Source organism: Pseudorca crassidens, chromosome 18 (genome assembly GCF_039906515.1).
Source record: "Pseudorca crassidens isolate mPseCra1 chromosome 18, mPseCra1.hap1, whole genome shotgun sequence".
NCBI lineage: Eukaryota > Metazoa > Chordata > Mammalia > Artiodactyla > Delphinidae > Pseudorca > Pseudorca crassidens.
In genome coordinates, this window is record NC_090313.1 from 71,511,817 (window position 1) to 71,534,518 (window position 22,702).

The window sequence follows — 22,702 nt, forward strand, 5'->3', positions numbered from 1 at the left end:
GGCCCAACCGCCCCGCGGCACGTGGGATACCCCCGGACCGGGGCACGAACCTGCGTCCCCCGCATCAGCAGGCGGACTCCCAACCACTGCGCCACCAGGGAAGCCCTGTGAAGTTTTTTTTTGTGCAGAATTTAATGGGATTTTTTGCTTTAAAGGGGAACTCCATGATGGTTTTTCTTTTTTCTGTGATATTTTCATATTTAGAGAGAGTGATAGAGGTTTAGGAAGGCATGGGGAATGTTGGAATCTGCCTCTTTTCTTCTCCTGCTGTGGCTTTAAAATTCGGTTTAGGTCACTGCTAAAATGTTACCTAATAGAGGTAGCACACACATCACGTCACTTTAATCTACATTTCATACCTCAGCAAGAACCAATATCTCAGATGGGTCCTTATGGAGAACAGCTCTCCAAGGCGAGGGGACCCAGGACAGGTGAGGGGATGCAGGAAGGGGCTGCAGCATGAGGGTGTGGGCAGTGGTGCATCACAGAGGAATGGCAGTAAGGGCTGTGCCCACAAGGAATGACTCTTGTCACACCTGCAGCGTAGCCTCCACAGGTTCATCTGGAGTCACTCCTGGTTGCTGCAAAAGTCAGTGGTGGTGACCAGCACTTCCTAGTTTCAAGAGCTGGGCACCACCCACAGTCCCGTCAGCCTTCTCCTTCCCCCTACGAAAGAGTGATACCTTCTAGAGAGAACAAGCATCTCATGTTTTTGATATTCAACAACTCAAACCTGGTGGACTCATAAACTGCTAAATGTTGGAGATGGAAGGAAATGATTTATATTATGAAAATGCATGGTCATAAAATAATCTCTTATTTCCCCACTTTCCAGACAATTGCAACACGACTTTCCCAGGGCCCTGATTTTCAGCACGGATGATTTTTTCTTCAGGGAAGATGGTGCCTATGAATTCAATCCTGACTTCCTGGAGGAAGCTCATGAATGGAACCAGAAAAGAGGTGACAAATTCCTTTCCACACCCCTGGTAAATCCTGTTGTGCACATAGATTGTAGATACTGCAAAATGAAAAAGGTTTATGGAAGGAGCTTAATCTAAAGTTCTGCCATTTTTTCCCCCAAACAGAATGCCAGAGTGTAACTTCCCTAGGTTCCAGGAAAAATAAAATTATTGATAGTGGGTTCTGAAATAGGTGGTATTAAAGTTGTATAATGAGCACATCCTGTAATAAAAATAACAAAATATGGAGTACGCTCACCCTTCTCTGATTGTTGCTTGTTGTTCACTGTTATATAACATTGTGTTGCAGCAAGAAAAGCAATGAGGAATGGCATATCCCCCATTATTATTGATAATACCAACCTCCACGCCTGGGAAATGAAGCCCTATGCAGTCATGGTAGGAAGAAGTATCATTGTGAATTTTCAGTTATGGACATTTTGTGAGAAAGTTGAAACATTTGTTCTTTCTTCTTTTTCTGATCTTCCACGATCTCATATTCATTAATAGTTGTTCTCTCAGGGAGCAGGTAAAGAGGTTTTAGTGTTTCTCTGCTGTTCAATGGCTGAAATTTACTGAGATGCTAATACCACCTCAGGGTACATTTTTAAAATAGTCCTTGGTCTGAATTCTTGACAGCATTTCTGTCTTGATTGTTTTCCTAAGGGAAGGCATACATAGGAGCATCTGCTGAAACCTGCCAAGAAATTTTGGACTAGATGATGCCACCAGCAGAGTTGTAGATGATGTTCATAGCACACACTTCTGTCTTTGCCACGCTGGGGACTTCAGTACTATGTAGTGCTGCTGCATGGAAGTTCTAGGGCAATGAAATTTTTAGTTTAAAAACAGATTAACACTGTAACCCTATTAAGATACTAGAATACAAATATAAATACACAATAAAGGTAACAACTCAGCTGCCTACTGTCAGAACAACAGATGAATAAAGCAATATGCACATTTTTCTTTATTTTTGAAATATGTCTGATCTGTTTTAAGACATATTTCATCTTTTGTGCTAATAAGTTTTCATTCCTTACTGAGTGTAGAAAACAGAAAAGATCCAGAAACATACAGGGGCAGGATGAAGACAGCTGAGTATTCTCCCTACTTGGCTAATTGTAAAGTGAATATCTCTATAACTGGGCTCATGGCAGTCTATTTTTAAGCCTCTTTTTACATTTCGGGCAAAGTAGCTTACATACAGGTATGCTTTTCTCTAACTGTACTTTCATCAGTTTTATTTAGGCCCAGACTGTGGGACTTTGGTGAATGTAGGAAAAATTAGCATCAACTTTGTGGTTACTTCAGTTCACGGATCGAGCATCCACTTGGGAGAGAAATGAATAGGGACGTGAAGAGTCACGTTAATTAAGGCACAACTCAGAACCAAGAGTCGGGTTAACTGAGAGTGGCTTAAGGGAAGTCATTTTACTTTTTATTTTCTAATTTCTAGACATGCACAATCTTTTCCAGACATCCACAGCTATTAGTAGGACCCAGAAATTAAATATTTTCCACCTATGATATCTGATATCCTTCCCAAATTAGAAGTGTCCATTTAAAGAATGCAGAGGAAAGCTGCTTACTTAGTTCTTTTCATTTTGTATTTTATAACACAATAAAAAAATAGTGATAATAGAAAGTTCAGTTTGAGATTTAAAAAAAAGTAGTGGTCAATTTATGAATGTAAACAATGTTTGATGTTTCTAATGGAAATGGTAATAATTTTCTAAACTCAAGGAAATGGGGCACAGTGAATTGAGCCAAACTATATTGCATAGCAGGGAGAGCTACTTTTGGAGGGAAGAATATGTGAAGGTTGTGGAAACCACTTTTGTTTCCCAAGCTCTGTGCCTATGGCACTCTCACCTTCTAAACCAAGGTATGAGGAATAGGCCAAGGCATTTGACAGCAGTGAGTCTATGATAGTCACATAGGGACTTTGAGAAGCCATTGGAGTTCATTCCTCATTCCTGTGGACAGGGCATTTAAAAGTAGTTCAGCTATCTATTTTTGAAATGTTCAAAACAAAGAACCTTTGTAATTTTCCGTCATGGTAAATAGAATTATTCACAGTTTATCATTGGGAACCGTAATATAATCTGAGAGTGGCTATGTATGGAAATGTACCAACTGTATTTGTTAACATAAACTAAGGCATTGGATTACTGGTTAAACAAAAGGAATTTTAGAAAAGATTTATAGTAAATGTTAAATGGCAGCATAAACATTCCCAAACATACGTACCATGTCTTCAATGTTTTATGTACTTTTGAAAAATCAGGCACTTGAAAATAACTATGAAGTTATATTCCGAGAACCTGACACTCGCTGGAAATTCAACGTTCAAGAGTTAGCAAGGTACTTCTTTGTTTTTCTAGTTCCTCATTGTGTATCCTGCTATTTTCAGGTATATCAGACCGAACAAAAGAATCTTTTCAGGCTGGAAATGGACATGGTAGTTTTCAGGCCAGAAATGGTAATTCTTGGAAATTGATAACTTTGGAATTATTAATGTGAAAGACTTTAGTTTGGGGTCAGTTTTCTAATATAATGCTAAATGCTAAATCTTGGCTTGGACTTGGTCCTTGAAAAGGACACATTTAACATTCTGCTAAAATGCTTCATTAATGAACATTTAAAAGCACTTTCCTCTGCATGGGATTGCACTTGTGAGTGATGTTTTTGCACTTAGGCTAAACAGATCTTTAGATGTTGAACAGTCTGTGGTTCATTTATGGTCTAGATGCTGCTTCTAGTTTGTAAAGCAGTAAATGTCCAAATAATACTAACTTGTTGACTGAATGCATGGGTTCTGATATTTATTATCTGTGCTATTTGATAACGTCAGTGATTTAAAGTAACCAGTGAGATCAGAATTTACTTTTTAGGAATAAGTCTAGTTCATCTTATGGTTATAAGCAGATAGTGTTTCCAGAGGGATCTGTGGACCACCCCCATCAGAATCACCTGAGTGGTTGTTAAAGTCCTAGTTCATGGACCCCATTCCATAGATGGAATCTCTGGTAATTACATTTCAAACTACATCCCCAATTGATTCTCATGCCCACTAGAATTGAAGAATATTGTTTTTATAAGGATCTAGAAGTATCTAGGACTGATATAATTGATTATAGATATATGCATGACAAATTGGCAAATACATAATAAAAAGATCTCACGGTGCTTTTTTATGTTCTGAAGCACAGAATTGAGATTTCCAGAAACAAAGCACTTTTGAAGCTTTAGCTCTTTGCTAGCCTCAGGGTAGTTTGGGAGTGTGCAGGGCAGCAGGAAAAACAGGAGTTGAGCCTGAAAGATAACGGCTTAACACGATGTTTTGCTTTTGTCAGAGGTCCATCCTGAGAATAGGGAGTGCATGTAATAATATAGGACTTGTAAAATACAAGAATTTATATCATTTTGATATGCTGCCTTAACTAACCAGTTTCATTTTTTTTTTTCCCCACGCAGAAGAAACATTCATGGAGTCCCAAGAGAGAAAATACACCGAATGAAAGAACGGTATGAACATGATGTTACCTTTTACAGTGTGCTGCATGCCGAAAAACCAAGCAGAGCGAACAGAAACCAGGACAGGAACAATGCATCTCCTTCCGACGGTGCAGGGTACTGGAACACCTGCGCAGAGTTCCCAAACCGGAGGGCTCATGGCGGCTTCACTAATGAGAGCTCCTTTAACAGAAGGGGTGGTTGTCACCATGGGTATTAGAGATCTCTCTTACAGGCATTCAAAATTTTCCTAAATCAGTTTTTACTTCAATTTTTGGTATTTATTCTTCGTTCAGTTGTAGTCAGAGCTCTAATTCCACTGTAAATAGTCAAACCTGAAAGTTTTTTAGCAGAAGTCATTACATTCCTCTTCAACAGGCATTTGTTAAAGTGATCCTATATGCATGGTCTGATGCTGAGAATTCTGCCGATTTGATTAAACAAAGTCCCTTTCTCTAGAGAAAGAATTACTTTAAAACTGAAACCTGAGAACATACTCAAGAACATAATCAGCCACATAGGCTCATTAATGAACTAAAGTGTTTATAATATAAAGCTTCAGAACCACTTTCTCTGAAGTAATCTATTTTTTCAGGAAATTCATCTCCATCAGGAAAGTTGGAAAGGTGAGGGAGAAGTAGGAGGCAGGAAAAATTTTAGTGCCATTGCTACTTTGATCATCCATGTATCCAAAAATGTGAGATGTGTGGCTATAATGATGATATTGATTTTCCTTTAAAATGAATATGCCAGAAAGTACACACCTAAGGGAATATTGTCCTTCAAAGCAGACACCTTGGGAAAGTATTCCTTTATTTTAGCAATGTATCATTGTTAGAAGTGTCTGTTAAAATCTTTCTTAATAGCTATACAAGCCACTTAGGAAAATCAGTATCATTATTTAAAGTCATATCTTGTGTTTTAACTACCACTTTATTGAACAGGGTTAAACCTGAATAACTTTTGGCTGTTGAGCTAATAGTGTAAATAAATCAAGCCTGCCTTTATAAAACAATAATTTTTAAGAGGAATAATTAAGCAGTTTTTAAAATTATGCCTATAAACATGTCTAATCGGTTGGCAGCTCCAAAGTTTTGGGAGTACAAGGAATGAAGCATCCCAGGCTGTAGATTATATGGAGTTATGGAAAAGTCATGCTCGCCTTAAGAGGAGCAATCTCAGTGTTTTATGTGGTATTAAGACGAAGTTCTACCACAACTCTTATACTAATAGTGAATTTATGAATCCAAATTAAATCTTAAAAGGTTGGAATCAGATTAATTTGGTGTGAGACCACAGATAAGACCATGTAGGATGTATGCTTTATTTCTTGTTGGCCAACAGCTTCTTTCTAATGTTTTGTGAAGTATTAAGTGTTCTATATAATGGTGCTTTTACGGTTATTAAAAATTATATATGGTATTGCTTTATATGGATTTGTCATTGAATCTAATATTTTTTTGGTTTAAGAACATAAAAAACTTAATTACAGAAATTCCACAGAATTTTACCGTATTGAGAACGAATTTTTCTATATTATAACCTTATTTACCAGTCTTCTTTAATGAATAGGAGACATTATTAAAGGTAAAGACAAAAGCAACTTTATATTTTACTTATTATTATTTGATCTCTACACATTAGAAAGACTATATTACTTTCATATTCCATTTCTAGTACATTGAAATCTAGTGAACATCTTGATGACTACCAGCAATGTAACTAATTTTTTCTTCATTAACATTTTAAAAATTGGTGTCTCCTTTGAGTAGCGAAGTTTGGTCAACAAAACTAAAATTTAGTAAATCTGAATGAATCTAAGGTATAGTTTTGGCTAAATTCTGTGTATTCAAGATCAACACATAATAATCTTCTAATAATAATGATAATCCACGTAACAGTACCCCTGTTTTCCAGGCCCAGGTGGTCCTGGGTATCCTAGTCAATGTGGTCACTGCAGAACTAGGTCAATCTGGATGGCTTGACTCATTTAGGAAAGCAGAGGCGATAAGTGTCGGAGAGCCCAGATGGGAATTCCTTTCCTTGATTCTGTAGGAGCAGTCTAAAGGATCAGATTTCAAGCCCTCCTGTTTTACTTCTCTCTGCTTAGGGTTTCTGGTTCACCTGGGCTGGGCTGCTTTGGAGAAGTAGTCCCAGGTTATAGATCCAGAGCTCCTAAAGAGCTCAGAATAGTTTCCCGGTATATTTGCCTGATTCGAACATAAAAATCATTGATTAAATGCCGCCAACTATATTTATCCCACCCAGAAGTGATCTGTTTTTTCTTTCAATGCCCATGGCTCCTGATTTCTATAATTTTTTGAACATTCAACACTGACTTGTTTTGTGTGTTAACATTTGCATCACTCACAGAGCTGGCATAATGCTTTGTATACACAACAGGCTCTCATTAAGTGATTGATTGTTGAATAAGTAACACAAATTGCTTTCACCATTTATCACGCAGTATACATTGTTGACTTTGTAATCATTAAATTGTCACTTTTGGGGGGATAATATCCACATATACTCAAGCTTCACATTTTGCTTACATAGCTTGGCTATATTATTTACAATTTATAAAAAAGAGTGTGTGCATTAGATGTCTCCATAATGGGTAGTCTAAATGGTAATGAAGAATGAAGGAGGTTATAGCTTAAATTTTTCCAAGAATCAAAAAAAAAAAAACAAGCCTAAATTCGTTAATTCTTTCTTTTCATCTGAGACTCAAGTTTTATTCCCTGTTCTAGACTGGATCACTGGGAGAATGATTAGGATGTGAAGATCAAACTTTTATGAACAAAAATCACATTAATAAGACTGGCAGAACACTTAAGTTAGAAAGAATAGTAGAATAGACTATTATGTTAATTTTCAGAAGTGAGAAAAATCATCAGTCACAGTTATGGAAGAAAGGAAATTGCTTTTTAAAAGGATTTATTCTTGGCTTTAAAATGTGTTTATAATAAGATTTAAAAACATGATGTTGTATATAAACTTAAGACATATTAAAAGACCTGATTCTCCATGCTATTAGCTTCTAGTTGTAACTGCTTTCTCTTTCTTCTCTATGAAACTTAAAGGAACAAATGAATGGTTCTCTTCTGTTTTGGTGGTTAGAGAAAACTAGGTTTAAAAGGGACTACCTGCTGAATCCTGTGATAGGGCTAAAAATAAAGCAAGGAGAATCAGTGCCAATTTAAAAGATTTTCTCTTAAGCTGCAGTCCAGACGATCATTTTGTTAAAAAAACAAACAAAAACAAATTAACACTATGAAATCTGCTTCTGATTTAAAGTATTTGAACTTTTAATAAATAATTTAATTTTACAGATCACATTGGAATCATCAAAGGAAAGTACATTGAGGGTTCTATTTTTCTTGTAGTCACGCTGACTTAAGGATAAAGAATTGGTCAAAAGAAAATACCACTGTAACATCTTACTCATCCTGACTTTTTTGATCAGGATAAAACTGTATTAGAACCAACATGTGCATTAAGGAAAACTGGTTCATAGTGGGTTACCTCTTAAAAACAAACCTAAAATAGGAACTAAACTAAGAGGAATTATATGAGTCAAAAGAACTGCACTTTAGAAACCTAGTTTCTTTTAATTGTAAGGACACAATCTAAAAGAAACAGGTATGTTTACTTCGTTTGTAAAATAATATTTATAGTGACCAAATCTAGTCATAAAGATTCAAAGGAGATTTTTTTCTTGATTAGTTAATATACAGTCACAGTTTTAAGATATATAATTGAAATAAGAGTAGAAGCAGGCGAAGAGCATTGCTGTGATAATACAAGCACAGAGATAAATTTTGAACTTTTTCCTTTTTCTCATTATGCAAATTCTGATGTAGAGTTTGAAATTGTATATGTTTTACAAACTGGAAAGGTTGTATCAATACCTAATTTATCATCATTTTGGTTTTTGTCGCCTTTGCAGTCTCTTGGATGTAGTTTTCATTGTACTTGTGTCCTGCATATTAGCCTTCTGTTCTTCAGTCCCGGCTCGGGAATTCCCTTGTTCTTTGACCACAGATGCAGTGTAAGGCCTTTTCAGTCTGAGATAATCTTTTGGACCAGTGGGAGTAGTCCTAGTGGACTCACTGATAGATTTAAGTTGATTTTCTCCTGCTGAACCAGACAAAAGGGCTTGGGTATTTATCAGGGCAAGTTCTTCATCAGCTATTGAATCACCTTCCAAAACAGAGATGTCATTAAATTTTTTAAGTGGAGTCATCTGAGGAGAATTCAATTCTTTTTTCTTCATAGGTGTTTCATATTTGGTGCCACAACTCCGTGGTGGCTGAAATGCCTTCTGTGCAGCTGGAGAAACAAATGTACAAATGGGACTAACAGGTGGAGGTACGGGCAATCTGCTCAAGAAATCCAAGGCTCTTCTCTTTTTGCAGGTTTTTGGGTCATCAGTCTCTTTCTCTCCTTTGCAACAAGACTTTGAAGTCATTTGGGCTGCTGCACGTGTGGAGACAGACTTCCCTTTTAGCTTACAAAGTGATAACGGACTTTGATAATCCATCTCACTACTGGGAGAAGACATCTAATAAAAAAAATTAAGTAGCCTATATAATTATGTCCCAATATATAAAACAAAATCAAATTAGCTTTTCATTAAAAAATATTTAAATGCCACACACTTTCATTCTCCTAGTGGCTATGATTTCAAGAGACATTCATATTATTATTCCAGAAGGAAATATTTTTGCATAAGAGGATATAAAAATGACATGAAAAGAAAGATGAAGATTAAAAGCTAAACAGGAGGTAGGGGACATAACTTATGCTTTAATCTTTTCCTTTTTGTTATTAACAAGTTAAACAAAGATAAGCATTTAAAAACCATTTTAAGAATACAGACTGCCTGTGTTCCTACTTTTCTAGTTTTGTGACTGGAGGCAGCTGCTTAACCCCTCCTGTATGTCATAGTTTCCTCATCCGTAAAATGGAGATAATTTTTATCTCAGAGGGTTGTTGTGAGGATTAAATGAGTTAATATACATAACTTAGCAAGTGTTAGCTAAAGAATTAGTCCTTAGCCAATATTACAGACTTCAGCTTGATTTGCTTTTATTGTGATTTAAAGAGTTAAATCAAATTGAACTTAGAAACAACCCTAATTATATAGAATAGTCCTCCAAGCAAAAAGACACAGGCAAAAAAAGTTTCTTCAATCAAATGTACTTGGAATGCTAAAAATCAAAGCAACTGTTTATAAAATTTGCCCCAAAGAGTGTTACACTCTGGCTTCAATAAACAAGATAAAATTTCCAGATAACCTATACCTACAGGAGGCACTTAACAATTAATGACACTTTCTAATTAAGTTTAATTACATTTTATCATGTTTACTAGGTATACATCAGAATATGTTGTTGCCTCTCTATATAATATTTATAAAATTCCTTAAATTTCGATTAACTTACCAGAAACTTATTTCCTGTACCAAGGACTGTTTGAGCAGTGTGTGGTGCTGAAGTATAGTCTTTAGTCGGGGTGGACCACTTGGGATTATTTGTATTAAGTATACGAATAAGCTTGTTTTCTGCATCATTGCAAAATATATCGATATTCTAAGAAAATAAATTGGAAGAGCTGTTTTGTAAAATGCAAACCTACACATTCATGTTTTCAGAAAAGATAAATGGTTACCTTTAAAATCAGAAGCAAAAAATGCAGACCAGAAAAAAAGGATGAGACACCCCAAATTTGATAGCAACTGTCAACTGTTAGAGGGAGAGAAGGAAAGGGGTGTGTGTGTGTGTCAGGGAAATAAAGAAATGTAAGAGAGCTTCCCAACCATCTGGTTTAATCAGCAAGTTATCGTATGATACTGGATTTGGGACTCAAGTCTCAGTTTTATTTACTACCTAACAGCCGTAAATCATCTAACATCTCACAGAGTACTCCTTAGGTTAGGAGTAAAATGAGAACTGCTTCATGTCTGTTCCAAGAATTAACTGAAATAACATTTGGTTATACCACATGAAACTGTTGTTTCAGAAGTCACAAATGGTCAAATACCAGCAATTTGGTTATGGTTTAACCTAATTTCTAAGAGCATTTTGTTAAACTTTAAAATGATACATAAATGACACTCAGTCATCTCTGAACTGCCCTTGAATGGTGTCAGAGAAAATCTGGGATGTAAGCAATAGGTACTCTGCATGGGAGCCAAATAACGAATGTAACCCCCAGTTTAGAAACCAGATAAATCAGGGTGTTATTCTTCACGATGTGCATCAAGTCTAGGTAAAACATACAAACTTTCTTCATATAGCTAGCTACTCTAATGCTTTTAAAATATTTTATTTATATGAATTTTGACTAACACACGTTTCAAATATTAAACTACAGAAAGAAGAGGCTTATCTTCTGTAGATTTTTCAAAAGTTAGCAATTTATAAAATCCAAAATTTTACTGGGAGGCAGCATTGCATAGTAGTTAATAGTTTGGGCTCTGCATTTAGATGGCTTAAGTATGAATCCTGGTTCTACCAGTTTGGCTGTGTGACTTAACTTCTGTTTCTCATCAATGAAATGGGAAAACAGTTCCCTACTTCAGGGGTCCCCAACCCCCCGCCACGGACTGGTACTGGTCTGCGACCTGTTAGGGACCAGGCCGCACAGCAGGTGGTGAGTGGCAGGCGAGCGAGCGATCTGCTGCTCCCCATGGCTCGCATTACCGCCTGACCCACACACGGCCGCCCCGCCCCCTCCTCCCCCGCCCCCGTCCGTGGAAACATTATCTTCCATGAAACCTGTCCTTGGTGCCAAAAATGTTGGGGACCACTGCCCTACTTCATAATGTTGGTGGGAGAATTAAATGAGACAGGCTTAGAATGAGGCCAGACATACAGTAAGCACTCAATAAACTTTGTTCTCCTATTTGGTATTATTTCAAATCAAAAACAGGTATAAACTGTATAAAATATCAGATATAGAGTTTAAAATGTAAATTAAACAAAATTTTTTTTCTGGCTGTGCTGCATGGCATGCAGGACCTTAAGTTCCCCGACCAGGGATTGAACCTGCACCTCCTGCAGTGGAAGCATGGAGTCTTAACCACTGGACTGTCAGGGAGGTCCCTAAAATGTAAATTTGGATTCTAAATGTTATTAATTAATTACACTGCCAAGTGCTGTAAATCATGGGTAACTCATATAATTCTTGTTAACCAATTTCCAGTTTGCCTACACGGTCTATATATCTCTGAACATCCTTCTCACAACTTTTCCTAATTCAGTTCTTTTCAAATCACTCTTTTCTCCCTGATAGCTAGCTGTCACTCAATATCTCCTCAGGTTCATGAACAATTGACATATGATGAAAACTCAACTTACATTATACATCAACAATCCAATTTTCATAAAAGCTGCCACTTCCTTGACATTTGACTTGAAATAGGAAAATGCCAACATGCATGATAATGCTCAAAGCAAATTTTACCTCAATAGTATTTTTCATTTTGTGGAACGTTTCTCGAAAATGGCCCTCCTTTGGACTGGCAGAAAACATGGAAAAATCTCCAGCAAATAAAGTAGGAATTCCTGATTTGGACTCTGGTAGCCACTGGAGGTTGCTTGCAGCAATTAACATGTGAGGTTTAATAATGTCTTCATTAAGATCTATCCAAAACTTTATTGCCAATAAATTATGGCATTCATCTGATAAATAGACCAAAGGAGCAAGACCTAAAATGGAAAAAACAAAATCCAAAAAGTAGAAAACAAAAAATCGAACTTCATTTATGTATGTGTTAGATAAATTTACAAATACAAGGAATCTCTAAATATGGCCATTTTGGTATGCTAATGGTAAAAACAAATCAAAATAACTAAATTTAGAGAAAGCTCAGGATTTCCAAAACAACCTGTTGCTTATGGTGCTAAAATTTCAATGCAATATGACAACACATTCTGTTACAGAGGCCATGGGGAAGCAGGCAACATGTAAGCTGAATAATGAATAGGGGAAATTCATCAAGATGGGAAGGAAAAGGCCATTCTAAGCAAAGTGAATGAATTTTTAGAGGTAGGAATGTTAAATGCTTTAGTGGATCAAGAATGTGAAACTGTACAGTTTAACTGAGGTATGTGGGGTGGTGGTTCAAGGCAGGAGGTTGAATGTTTTTTCAGGCATCTGAAGGAGTTTTGGTTTCATTTTCTAAGGGCCAGGGAGCCACCAAAGGTTTTAAGCTAGGAAACATCATGATTAGATTTAGGTATTGGAGAACTGGTATTTCAGGCTTAAGGCGGCACTTCGAAACTTTCTGATAGAAATTTCTTTCTCTCATACTTGATGTCAAAATAAAAAGAGGAAGAAATGTCCACCAAAAACATACAAATAAGGAATATCCTGATATAAAATTTAAAAGTTGGTGATGAAGGAAATAAACAAGGTTGTGGACAGAACCAAACACAGGAGGGCTCAGCTTCTAGTCTCCTTCCCCATATTGGTGAAATGACACACATTTTAAGAATTCTGTTATCCTTAAATCTGAAGAAAAGCAAATAGAATGGGTATCCTTACTTTTTCTTCTTCTGATCAGAAATAATGAAAATGGCTATGGTGTAAAACAGGTGATCAAGGTTGACTGACAGGATAACAGTTGTGTTATGGGTTGAATTGTGTCCTGTAAAAGATGTTGAAGTCCTAACCTGTGAATGTGACCTTATTTGCTGACAAAAATCAAGTTGAGGTCATTTCAGTACATCCTAATCCAATGTCCTTATAGAAAGGGGAAATTTGGACACAGACACGCACACAGGGAGAGTGCCATGTGAAGATGAAGGCAGAGACTGGGGTGATGCATCTGCAAGCCACGGAAGGCCAAAGATTGCCAGCAAACCATCAGAAGCTATGAGTGAGGCACTGGACAGATTCTCACAGCTTTCAGAATGAACCAAACCTGCCAATGTCTTGGAATTCAAGTCTTCAGAACTGTGAGACAGTATGTTGTTTAAGCCACCCAGTTTATGGTTCAGCAAAGTAATAGGTGAGGTTACTCACTGAGCTAGGGAAAATGATCTAGAACAGAGTTAATATCTTCCAGGGATATGGAATATATAGTGGATAGGAACTGAAATACGCAGCCCTCATACAGTAACTAAGGGGGAAAATTGGTCTTGAGTACAGCAGAGAAAAAGTCAAGAACTGCAGTGGGATGCTGGCAAGTTTCCCCCATGCACCTCATCTCAACACCACAGTCTGCTGTGGGACCATGAGAACTAATCGCATGTCTGTCTCCACAAGAAGCCCAGGCTCCCAGTTCATCCTGCACTCCCCGGACTCAGTCTCCAGAGAGCTTTGCACATTGCCTCTTTGGACACCACCTCCGACACCTCCCTTCTTAGCCTCACCTCACTCTCTTTACTATCAAATACCTTCTGACGGGCCTGAGTCAGGCCCTGGCTCTCTTCTCTATCTACTCCCACACCCAGCGACCTTATCCAGTCTCATGCCTTTAATCATCACCTGTATGTTTATGACTTCCCAACTTATATCTTCAGCCCAGTCCATTCCCTTAGAACTATATCCAGCTGTCAAGTAGAAATCTCTAAGTAAATTAAGCAGCTAAAACTTAACTGTCCAAAACTGAGCTCCTGACCTTCCCTGCACACCTGTTTTTCTCGTGGTCAGCCCCCTCAGGAAATGGCAACTCCATTTGTCCAGCTGCTCAGACCAAAACCTCGGCCCTCACTCCTTGATTCCTCTCTTCATCCACACTGTCCCTCTACCTTCAAAATACAACCACAGTCTGACAATTTCTGGACACTCCCATTGCTTTTGTTTGCCCCAAACTATTCTCAATTGCCTAAATTTCTACAATAGCCTCCAGCTGACTTTCCTGTTTGGAGTCTCATGCGCCCTACAGTCTATTCTCAGTATAGCAGCCTGAGTGATCCTGTGAAAACCTCATCAGGTGGTGTCAACGCCTCTACTTGAAACCTTCAGAGAAAAAGTTAAGAGTATATGCAAGGACCACGCCATTACCTGGTCCTTCACTCCCTCCTCCCAGCTGTTACTGCTCACTCCCTGGCCCCTACTAATACTTAAAGGAACCAGGGAGGATCCTCCTGTAACATGACCTTTGTAATTGCCATTCCTCCTGCCTGGAATGTTCCTTCCCCAGATGTCCACATGCCTCTCTCCTCTAGTCCTTCAATTCTCATTCACATAACTTTGCGGTAAGGTCTTTCCTCACTTCCCTATCTAAAGCTACATTCCTCTCCCCTTCCCCCGATCCTACCTGTCACTCCTGACTTAGTTTTTTTCCTTAGCCATACTAAGAAAACTATATGTGCTATTTATTTTGTTTGTGATCTCCCTCCTCGACCATAATGTAAGCTCCATGAGGGCAGGGATACTTGTCTGTTTTGTTCATTGCTATATACTTAGCATTTAGAAAAGTGCCTGGCACATAAAAGGCATTCAATACTGATGAACTGAATAAAAGTTACGCATCCTCTATAACAATAATATAACGAGTGGAGTCACCCAAGTATGACCAAGATGAAATAAAATGCTACAAAAACCATGTAGCATATTAACATACTACAGTCAAAGAACACCCCACAAAGCACTAAAACACAACTAAACAAAAACACGTTAAATAAAAAGAGGAAAAGAGCAAAGCAAAAAACAAAGAGCACATCCCATAAAGTAAAGAAAACTAGAAGAACAAGAAAATTTCTGAAGTCCTCAAAACTGATTCATGCTGTTGAACTTAATAGGAACATATACTCAATGAAATAAAAGTTTGCATATGGATATGGGATGAAAAATAGCCCGGCAAGATAAAAAGGAGACTGCAGAACCAGAGAAATAAACTGAGGACACCAGTATACTATCATAATGGGACAAATGCATGCATTACAAATAGCAAGGAATAAAACATACCAATATATTGCAGAGAATAAAACTAGTGACATAAAGGCTGGATATAATCATGGTGAATGAAGCATAATCCAACATAAGACTAACTGCTGTCCTTGAAGTAGAAATCCCAAAAATGAAATAGATTTATTCAAAGATGTTACAGAATTTCTCTGATACAAAGAAAGCACTGAATCTGCAGATTAAAAGGGCATCTGTGTTCCAGGAGAACTGTATACAGACTGCTTATACTAAGACATAGCTTAAACTTTTGGACTTAAAAACTTATTCTTCAGACAACTAGACATAAAAAGACAATCACCTAAATGGGGGAAAAATTAGGCCAGTCCCAGACTGTTCAATGTCAAAAGAGCAATTTCTACAAAGTTCTGAGGGAAGAAAGAAGCAAGAACCCATATTATTATGGCTGCCAAAATACAGTCTCAGAATTAGAGCAACAGGTTCAGATTTCAAACATATAAGGAACTCATGGAATATGGCACATTTGAAACCTTCGTGAAGAAAACATTGACAATAAACCTTAGCCAAGGAACTGAGGAAGGGAGAAACTGTGACAGGGCAGTTGATAAACAAGAAATCCACTGACCTGAGACCCTACCCTGAACCAGGCACTGTTTTAAGAGCTGAGGATACAGCAGTAGCAAAGTGTCTGCCCTTAGAGAGCTAACATTCCAGAAGAGGGAGACAAAAAACCCCATAAATATGTTAGTGCTGGTGGGTGCTATGGAGAAAAATAAAGCAGAGTAAAGGGGTAAAAGTGCTAGGCTGGGAGCAGAGAAAGTACAGCTCTTTTACAAAGGGTGCTCAGGGAAAGACTTCTTACGAGGTTGCATTTGACCAGAGACTTTAAGGAGCCAAGGGGGCCAGCTATGTGGCCGCCTGGGGAAAAGGGTTTCTGGGAGAGGCAGCAGTGAGTGTAAAGGCTCTGTGATGAAAGTGGGCTCAAGAATAGCAAGGAAGTGCAGTGGTTAAGAATCCACCTGCCAATGCAGGGGACATGGGTTTGAGCCCTGGTCTGGGAAGATCCCACATGCCGTGGAGCAGCTAAGCCCGTGTACCACAACTACTGAGGCTGCGCTCTAGAGCCCGTGAGCCACAACTACTGAAGCCGGCGTGCCTAGAGCCCGTGCTCTGCAACAAGAGAAGCCACTGCAATAAGAAGCCCGCGCACTGCAACGAAGAGTGGCCCCCACTCACCGGAACTAGAGAAAGCCCGTGCAGAGCAACGAAAACCCAACACAGCCCAAAAATAAATAAATAAAATAAATAAATTAAAAAAAAAAAAGAATAGCAAGGAAGGTGTCAACACAGCTGAAGGGGGATGAGGGACAGCGTTCTGGGAGGTGAGAGTGGTGAAACCAAGTGCTGAGGGGGCCTGGCACAAAATAATCAATAAATGGAAGGCTTTCGTGCTTAAGATGAGACATAGTTGGGCCTTTACACTTGCCTTCAGATAAAATCTATGGAACAAGGTATGGAAGGAGGAACGAGCAATGTCATACTGAAGGAATAAAATATAAATGAATTTGGCTAAGATGTTGGAAAGTGGTAAAGACTGAAGTAGGAGGTGAAGGCTTGATAGCTCAGTGAACTGCAGAAGATTATAATTATTTGTCTAGTAATGACTAATATGCAAAACATTTTCTAGCAATTTCTTTAAAATTAAGTAGCACAGAATGGGATGTAAGTTGTTTCCCTGTAATATTGTAGAATTGCTTTTCATTAAGAATCGAGGTTAAAAAAGCTTACTTTCAAATCACTAGTTACCAAACTTACATATTAGTAGCTCCAATGAATCACAAGGAAGACAAATTTTAAAATATAATGTTTTTCAAAAGCATCAATAAAAAGCTACCATTAAATACACTGTGTATTACCTATTTTTTTCACAACAGAAACTACAAATCCTATTAGGTCCACCTCAGAACAAGGTGGCTGGAAGTCTGGATCCAATAATTTGTTGAAGTGAAGCAGCTCCCTTGGCTGATAAACTTGTAATAGAATTTCATCTGAAGCCTACAAGAAAAAAAAAAAAAATCAGTATATGTAGATTCAATAAACAAATACACATCTATCAAAATTGAAAAATCATGATGAAAAATTTATACCGGTAGTTGTTGATACTGCGTTTTTTTTGTTGCTGTTAACTGTATGTTAGCTCTTTTGGATTTACTTTTAGATTTTGATGCTGCAAGATGATAGATTCTGTATCTCTTTCCCTCTGTTAAGAGAGAATATAAATCTGATGATGGACGCCAGATACTCAACACAACTAGAGAAAGAGGAAAAAGACACAATATAAGAAATGATAATCATTGAGAGTTCTTGTTTAAAAATAAATACTGAGGACAATAAAGGTCTAAGGGTTATATTATCTTTTGTGGGTACTGGTAGCCCATTTTTGCTCCTCTTAACATTTTATCTACCATTTGAAATAATTTTATTAATAATAATTTTTTAAACTTAAAATTGATAAAAACAAAAACTTTACATACTGACCTGAATCTTTTTCCTTTCTCTTACAGCTCGTGATACGCAGCTTCCACACAGGTGTAACATCTCTTGGTAAAATCTGTTCCCCTTGCTCAGCAGACTCCATAGCCTTCCTGAGTTCCACATGGATCTGGGCTTGCTTCTTATCATTTAACGTCTGTCTGTGATTATTCAAGGCTCTTAACTGCTCTTCACTAAAATAACCCTGTGTCCATTGAGTACATTGAGGCAGATGATTTTGGAATAAAAAGCAAACAAAATAGAAACAAACCACCTCATCTATTGTAAATGAATCTCTTTAAATGGGGTCAAAATACAACAGAATTTAGTTCACTTTAAGGATGTAACAATATAAAAATTGAGATTAATGTACTCAGCTTATCACATAACAAATATTTTCAAGTGACTTAAACAGTTTACTAATCTTTGTGACAAGTTTACCTAGGGCAGGGCTTCCCTGGTGGCACAGTGGTTAAGAATTAGCCTGCCAAGGCAGGGGACATGGGTTCAAGCCCTGGTCCGGGAAGATCCCACATGCCACAGAGCAGCTAAGCCTGTGCACCACAACTACTGAGCCTGTGCTCTAGAACCCATGAGCCACAACTACTGAGCCTGTATGCCACAACTCCTGAGCCTGTGGGCCACAACTACTGAAGCCCTCAGGCCTAGAGCCCACGCTCCGCAATAAGAAGCCCACGCACCGCAAAGAAAACCCAACGCAGCCATAAATGAATGAATGAATGAATAAATAAATATGAAAAATTTACCTAGGGCCAAAACAACCCTTACTTATAAATATACTCTGATAATCATAATCATCAACACTGACATTATAAATGGTTAACATCTGAATGCCTATTATATTTGAGAAATAGATCTATGTGTGGGTAATGTATTAATTCATTTAATCATTACAATAATCCTATGAGGTAGGTACTATTCCTGTTTCCATGTGGTAGATGATGAAACTGAGGTACAGACAGAATAAATAATTTACAGAGGCATATAGGAAGGGGTTGACTCAAGGGGACTCATTCTTATCCCCCTATAGTATAATTTCATTAACCCTGGAACAGTAGATACAATTTAAAACAAATATGTACTACAAGCACTTAGCTCTGCCTCTACATTTCTCTCCCAATCATTTAGCAAACTGGTGTTTGAACGTCCTGGGAACCTCACCCAGTATTAACAAAAAAAAAAATCAACCAAAAATAAAATAAATAGAAATCCTGACATATAACCTACTAGACTGCTGCTGACTTACCCATGTTAATACCCTAATCTATACTGAGAAGGGAGATTATAAAATCCCTGTGCCCTACAAAGGTCTTCCTAAATAGGCAGTGTTTAGCTTAAACATGAATTAAAAAAACAATATGTGATTTCAGAAGTCCCACAATACTAAACACTGTCACTGAAAACAAGTCCTCTTAACAGGGTATTTTAGAAATTGATGGCAATTTTTCCCTCTGAGAATGATTCAGTGACTCTCATAGAATCACATAAACTTAGAACCTTAGAGATAAGCTACTCTCAGGCTTTCCCCTGGCAGATGGCAGAGAGGAGGTCCGAGAGAGAAATCACCTGTCCAGCTACACAGGGGCAGAGCCAGGTCTAGAACTTAGTCCTCCAACTCTCATTCTGCCCCCTTTCTCCTTATAAGTAAATTTTATAAAAGGAAACCAGAATAACATTTTGTTAAATTTTATGGATGAAATTAAAACTATCTTCATAAGCTTCAACAAACATAAAGAGACAGAGGCAAATAATTTCTCAGGAGAGCATAATAAAGCCTTACAGACTTGTAGCAAGTATACTCACAGGCTTGAAACAGACTCACTTCCCACAGGGAGAATCTGAGTTGTAACATTTGGGAATATAAGGGAATTCTGTTCAGAATAGCACTGCTCACTCTCCGAGCAGAGTATTCTTTATTTTGAGGTCCCATTATTTAAGAAAGTTAAGGTTATATACAACATTTATTGTCATCAAATAAATGAGATTAATCAATAAACTGTTTTCCTAAAATTTCCCCTCCTCCCTATTTTGCAAACTAATCCTAGAATTTGCATTAATTAGATACCCAGGTGTCTAAAAATTTAGGAAGTAGCCTACCTTAATGTATGAAATGATACTCTAATAATAACATTTACATAGAACTTTGTTAACAGTACCCTTTACATACATTATCCAATTTGATCCTAAAACATCTTTTGTGCCCATTTTATAGCTCTTTCATATCCAGTTTGCTTAGCTAATCAATGGTTGAGCCATGATCTAAAGCCTATGCTATTTGTAACACATTTTTGTGCTTCTGAAAGTTTTCCACCTAAGTATCCTTAAGGTAGAGGATTATGAAATAAACTCTACGTAGGATCTGAGAAAGAGCTGAGAACATGGAAACTGAGACAGTGCTCTGAAGGTACTTGTTTTATCTTAAAAATAAGCAAGTTTTGCCTGCATTTTAAACCATATTTAATATATAAATTATTTAACCCTCTCATCCTCTATTTGGTACAGAAGTAGAAATGTAGCACCCTGGTTTGGTACATCACTGAGGACCCCATCACTGAGGTACACATCCCTTGGAGAAACACAGCATTTCAACACAGTGCTTCCTGTAGTGGCCAGATGAGTGACTATAGCTTTCCACCTTGAAGGATGAAGATTAGCCTCACTGTAGGCCAGCTTACTCTCTCACCTCAAGGTAACTTGGGTCTGGTGAATCCTTCACAGCTTCATAAAGTTCTGCACCATCTTGCAGAGCACGGACTTGCTGTCTTGTTAGTGCACGTGATGGTATACATCGTTCTGTTATATTTTCTAGGAAAAAAGCAACACTAATTAGCTGAACTATAAAGTTAAGAACTCTGAAAACTAGAGAACTCAACAAAAAAAACACCCAAAGAAGGAAGGTTAAAAATAAACCACTTATCTGCTAAAAGTTCTCCAGGAAAATTTGAAACTAGTGTATTCATGGTTTAATAAGTTCTCCTACAAAGAGTTTACTTCATTAGAGCAATTTGTAAATTTCATGATTTACATGAAATTTACATGATTTACATGAAAGTGATTTCATGTAAGTAAATGATTTCATGATTCACTTAATTATGAGCTAGTGATAATTTTAAGCAAATCAAATATTGAGTCCCATTTTCCTGCAAATTTATTTAGAACATGGAGTTAAACAATGAAGAAAATCATGAGATCCACCTCCTAGAGTAACGGAAATAAAAACAAAAATAAACAAATGGGACCTAATGAAACTTAAAAGCTTTTCCAAAGCAAAGGAAACTACAATCAAGACGAAAAGACAACCCTCAGAATGGGAGAAAATATTTGCAAGCAAATCAACGGACAAAGGATTAATCTCCAAAATATATAAACAGCTCATGCAGCTCAATATTAAAGAAACAAGCAACCCAATCCAAAAATGGGCAGAAGACCTAAATAGACATTTCTCCAAAGAAGACATACAGATGGCCAAGAAGCACATGAAAAGCTGCTCAACATCACTAATTATTAGAGAGCTGCAAATCAAAACTACAATGAGGTATCACCTCACACCAGTTAGAATGGGCATCATTAGAAAATCTACAAACAACAAATGCTGGAGAGGGTGTGGAGAAAAGGGAACCCTCTTGCACTGTTGGTGGGAATGTAAACTCATATAGCCACTATGGAGAACAGTATGGAGGTTCCTTAAAAAACTAAAAATAGAACTACCATGCAACTCAGCAATCCCATTACTAGGCATATACCCAGAGAAAACCATAATTCAAAAAGACACATGCACCCCAATGTTCATTGCAGCACTATTTACAATAGCCAGGTCATGGAAGCAACCTAAATGCCCATTGACAGATGAATGGATAAAGAAGATGTGGCACATATATACAATGGAATATTACTCAGCCATAAAAAGGAATGAAATTGGGTCATTTGTAGAGACGTGGATGGATCTAGAGACTGTCATACAGAGTGAAGCAAGTCAGAAAGAGAAAAACAAATATCGTATATTAACGCATATATGTGGAACCTAGAAAAATGGTACAGATGAACTGGTTTGCAGGGTAGAAATTGAGACACAGATGTAGACAACAAACGTATGGACATCAAGGGGGGAAAGCGACAGGGGGTGGTGGTGGTGGTGTGATGAATCGGGATATTGGGATTAACATGTATACACTGATGTGTATAAAACTGATGACTAATAAGGACCTGCTGTATAAAAAATAAAATAAAATTTTAAAAAAATAAAATCATGAAGAAATGCAGAACATAAAATTTTCTGCAATAAAAAAGGTAGATAAAAAAAGTAAAATTTCATATCCTTTAAGCATAAAAAACTATAATTTTTATTTTTCAAATTGATGCCACAGGGAAAATAAGCTCTAGTTCCAGGTATAAAAACATAAAGATCAACAACTACAACAGCAAAAATGCAAGTTCTATTATGTAGATAAGGACACAGAGGAAAGAGAATGACAAACAGCTTGGGGAGAATAATTTGATAGTTCTTTCCCTTGTTGCTTTTCTTACTCTAATACCAAAAATTGATGCTACAAATACTTTAGTACTAAAGCTTACGGGCCAGTTTAATTAAGACTTCTGAAAAGTGCTGTAGGTATGTAATGTTTAATTGCCTAAGACAATTTGTGAGGATCTAAAAGCTCATTATGTTGAATAAAGATGTGATATTTCGGGGCCAATTCAATGCTTATCTGTTTACCTATGTAATTTTTTTTTTTCAAATCAGAAAAAATTCAGAATTAGAAAAAAAAAATCTATTACTCAAAATAAAG

General features: G+C 37.3%; 2 protein-coding genes across 11 annotated transcripts in view; one reads left to right on the forward strand and one right to left on the reverse strand.

Annotated features, from left to right (window-relative positions):
• N4BP2L1 (NEDD4 binding protein 2 like 1) overlaps nt 1-18,082 on the forward strand; it is a 40,226-nt gene extending 22,144 nt beyond the window's left edge. Inside the window, exons 2-6 of one of the 8 annotated variants that reach the window (XR_010936956.1) lie at nt 836-963; nt 3,379-3,447; nt 4,443-4,493; nt 8,760-8,852; nt 17,927-17,972. Coding sequence is in view for 7 of the 8 variants with exons in the window: in XM_067713467.1 (XP_067569568.1) it covers nt 836-963; nt 1,273-1,361; nt 3,253-3,329; nt 4,443-4,701 (553 nt within the window). In the remaining variant the exon portion in view is untranslated. Of the gene's footprint in view, nt 1-835; nt 990-1,272; nt 1,362-3,252; nt 3,330-3,378; nt 3,448-4,442; nt 5,912-8,759; nt 8,879-8,899; nt 9,109-17,926 lie in introns of those variants that run through there. The other 7 variants (XM_067713468.1, XM_067713472.1, XM_067713473.1 and 4 more) reach the window with 7 other exon arrangements.
• The window catches only part of BRCA2 (BRCA2 DNA repair associated), a 54,504-nt gene continuing 39,105 nt past the window's right edge, over nt 7,304-22,702 (reverse strand). For 2 of the 3 annotated variants that reach the window (XM_067713461.1, XM_067713459.1), the window contains 7 exons: nt 20,599-20,720; nt 17,901-18,099; nt 17,510-17,673; nt 17,279-17,417; nt 11,952-12,196; nt 9,929-10,075; nt 7,304-9,045 (listed from right to left, as the gene is read on the reverse strand). In XM_067713461.1, coding sequence (XP_067569562.1) covers nt 8,404-9,045; nt 9,929-10,075; nt 11,952-12,196; nt 17,279-17,417; nt 17,510-17,673; nt 17,901-18,099; nt 20,599-20,720 — 1,658 coding nt within the window. In that variant the 3' untranslated portion in view covers nt 7,304-8,403. The remainder of the gene's footprint in view (nt 9,046-9,928; nt 10,076-11,951; nt 12,197-17,278; nt 17,418-17,509; nt 17,674-17,900; nt 18,100-20,598; nt 20,721-22,702) is intronic. The other variant, XM_067713460.1, reaches the window with a different exon arrangement.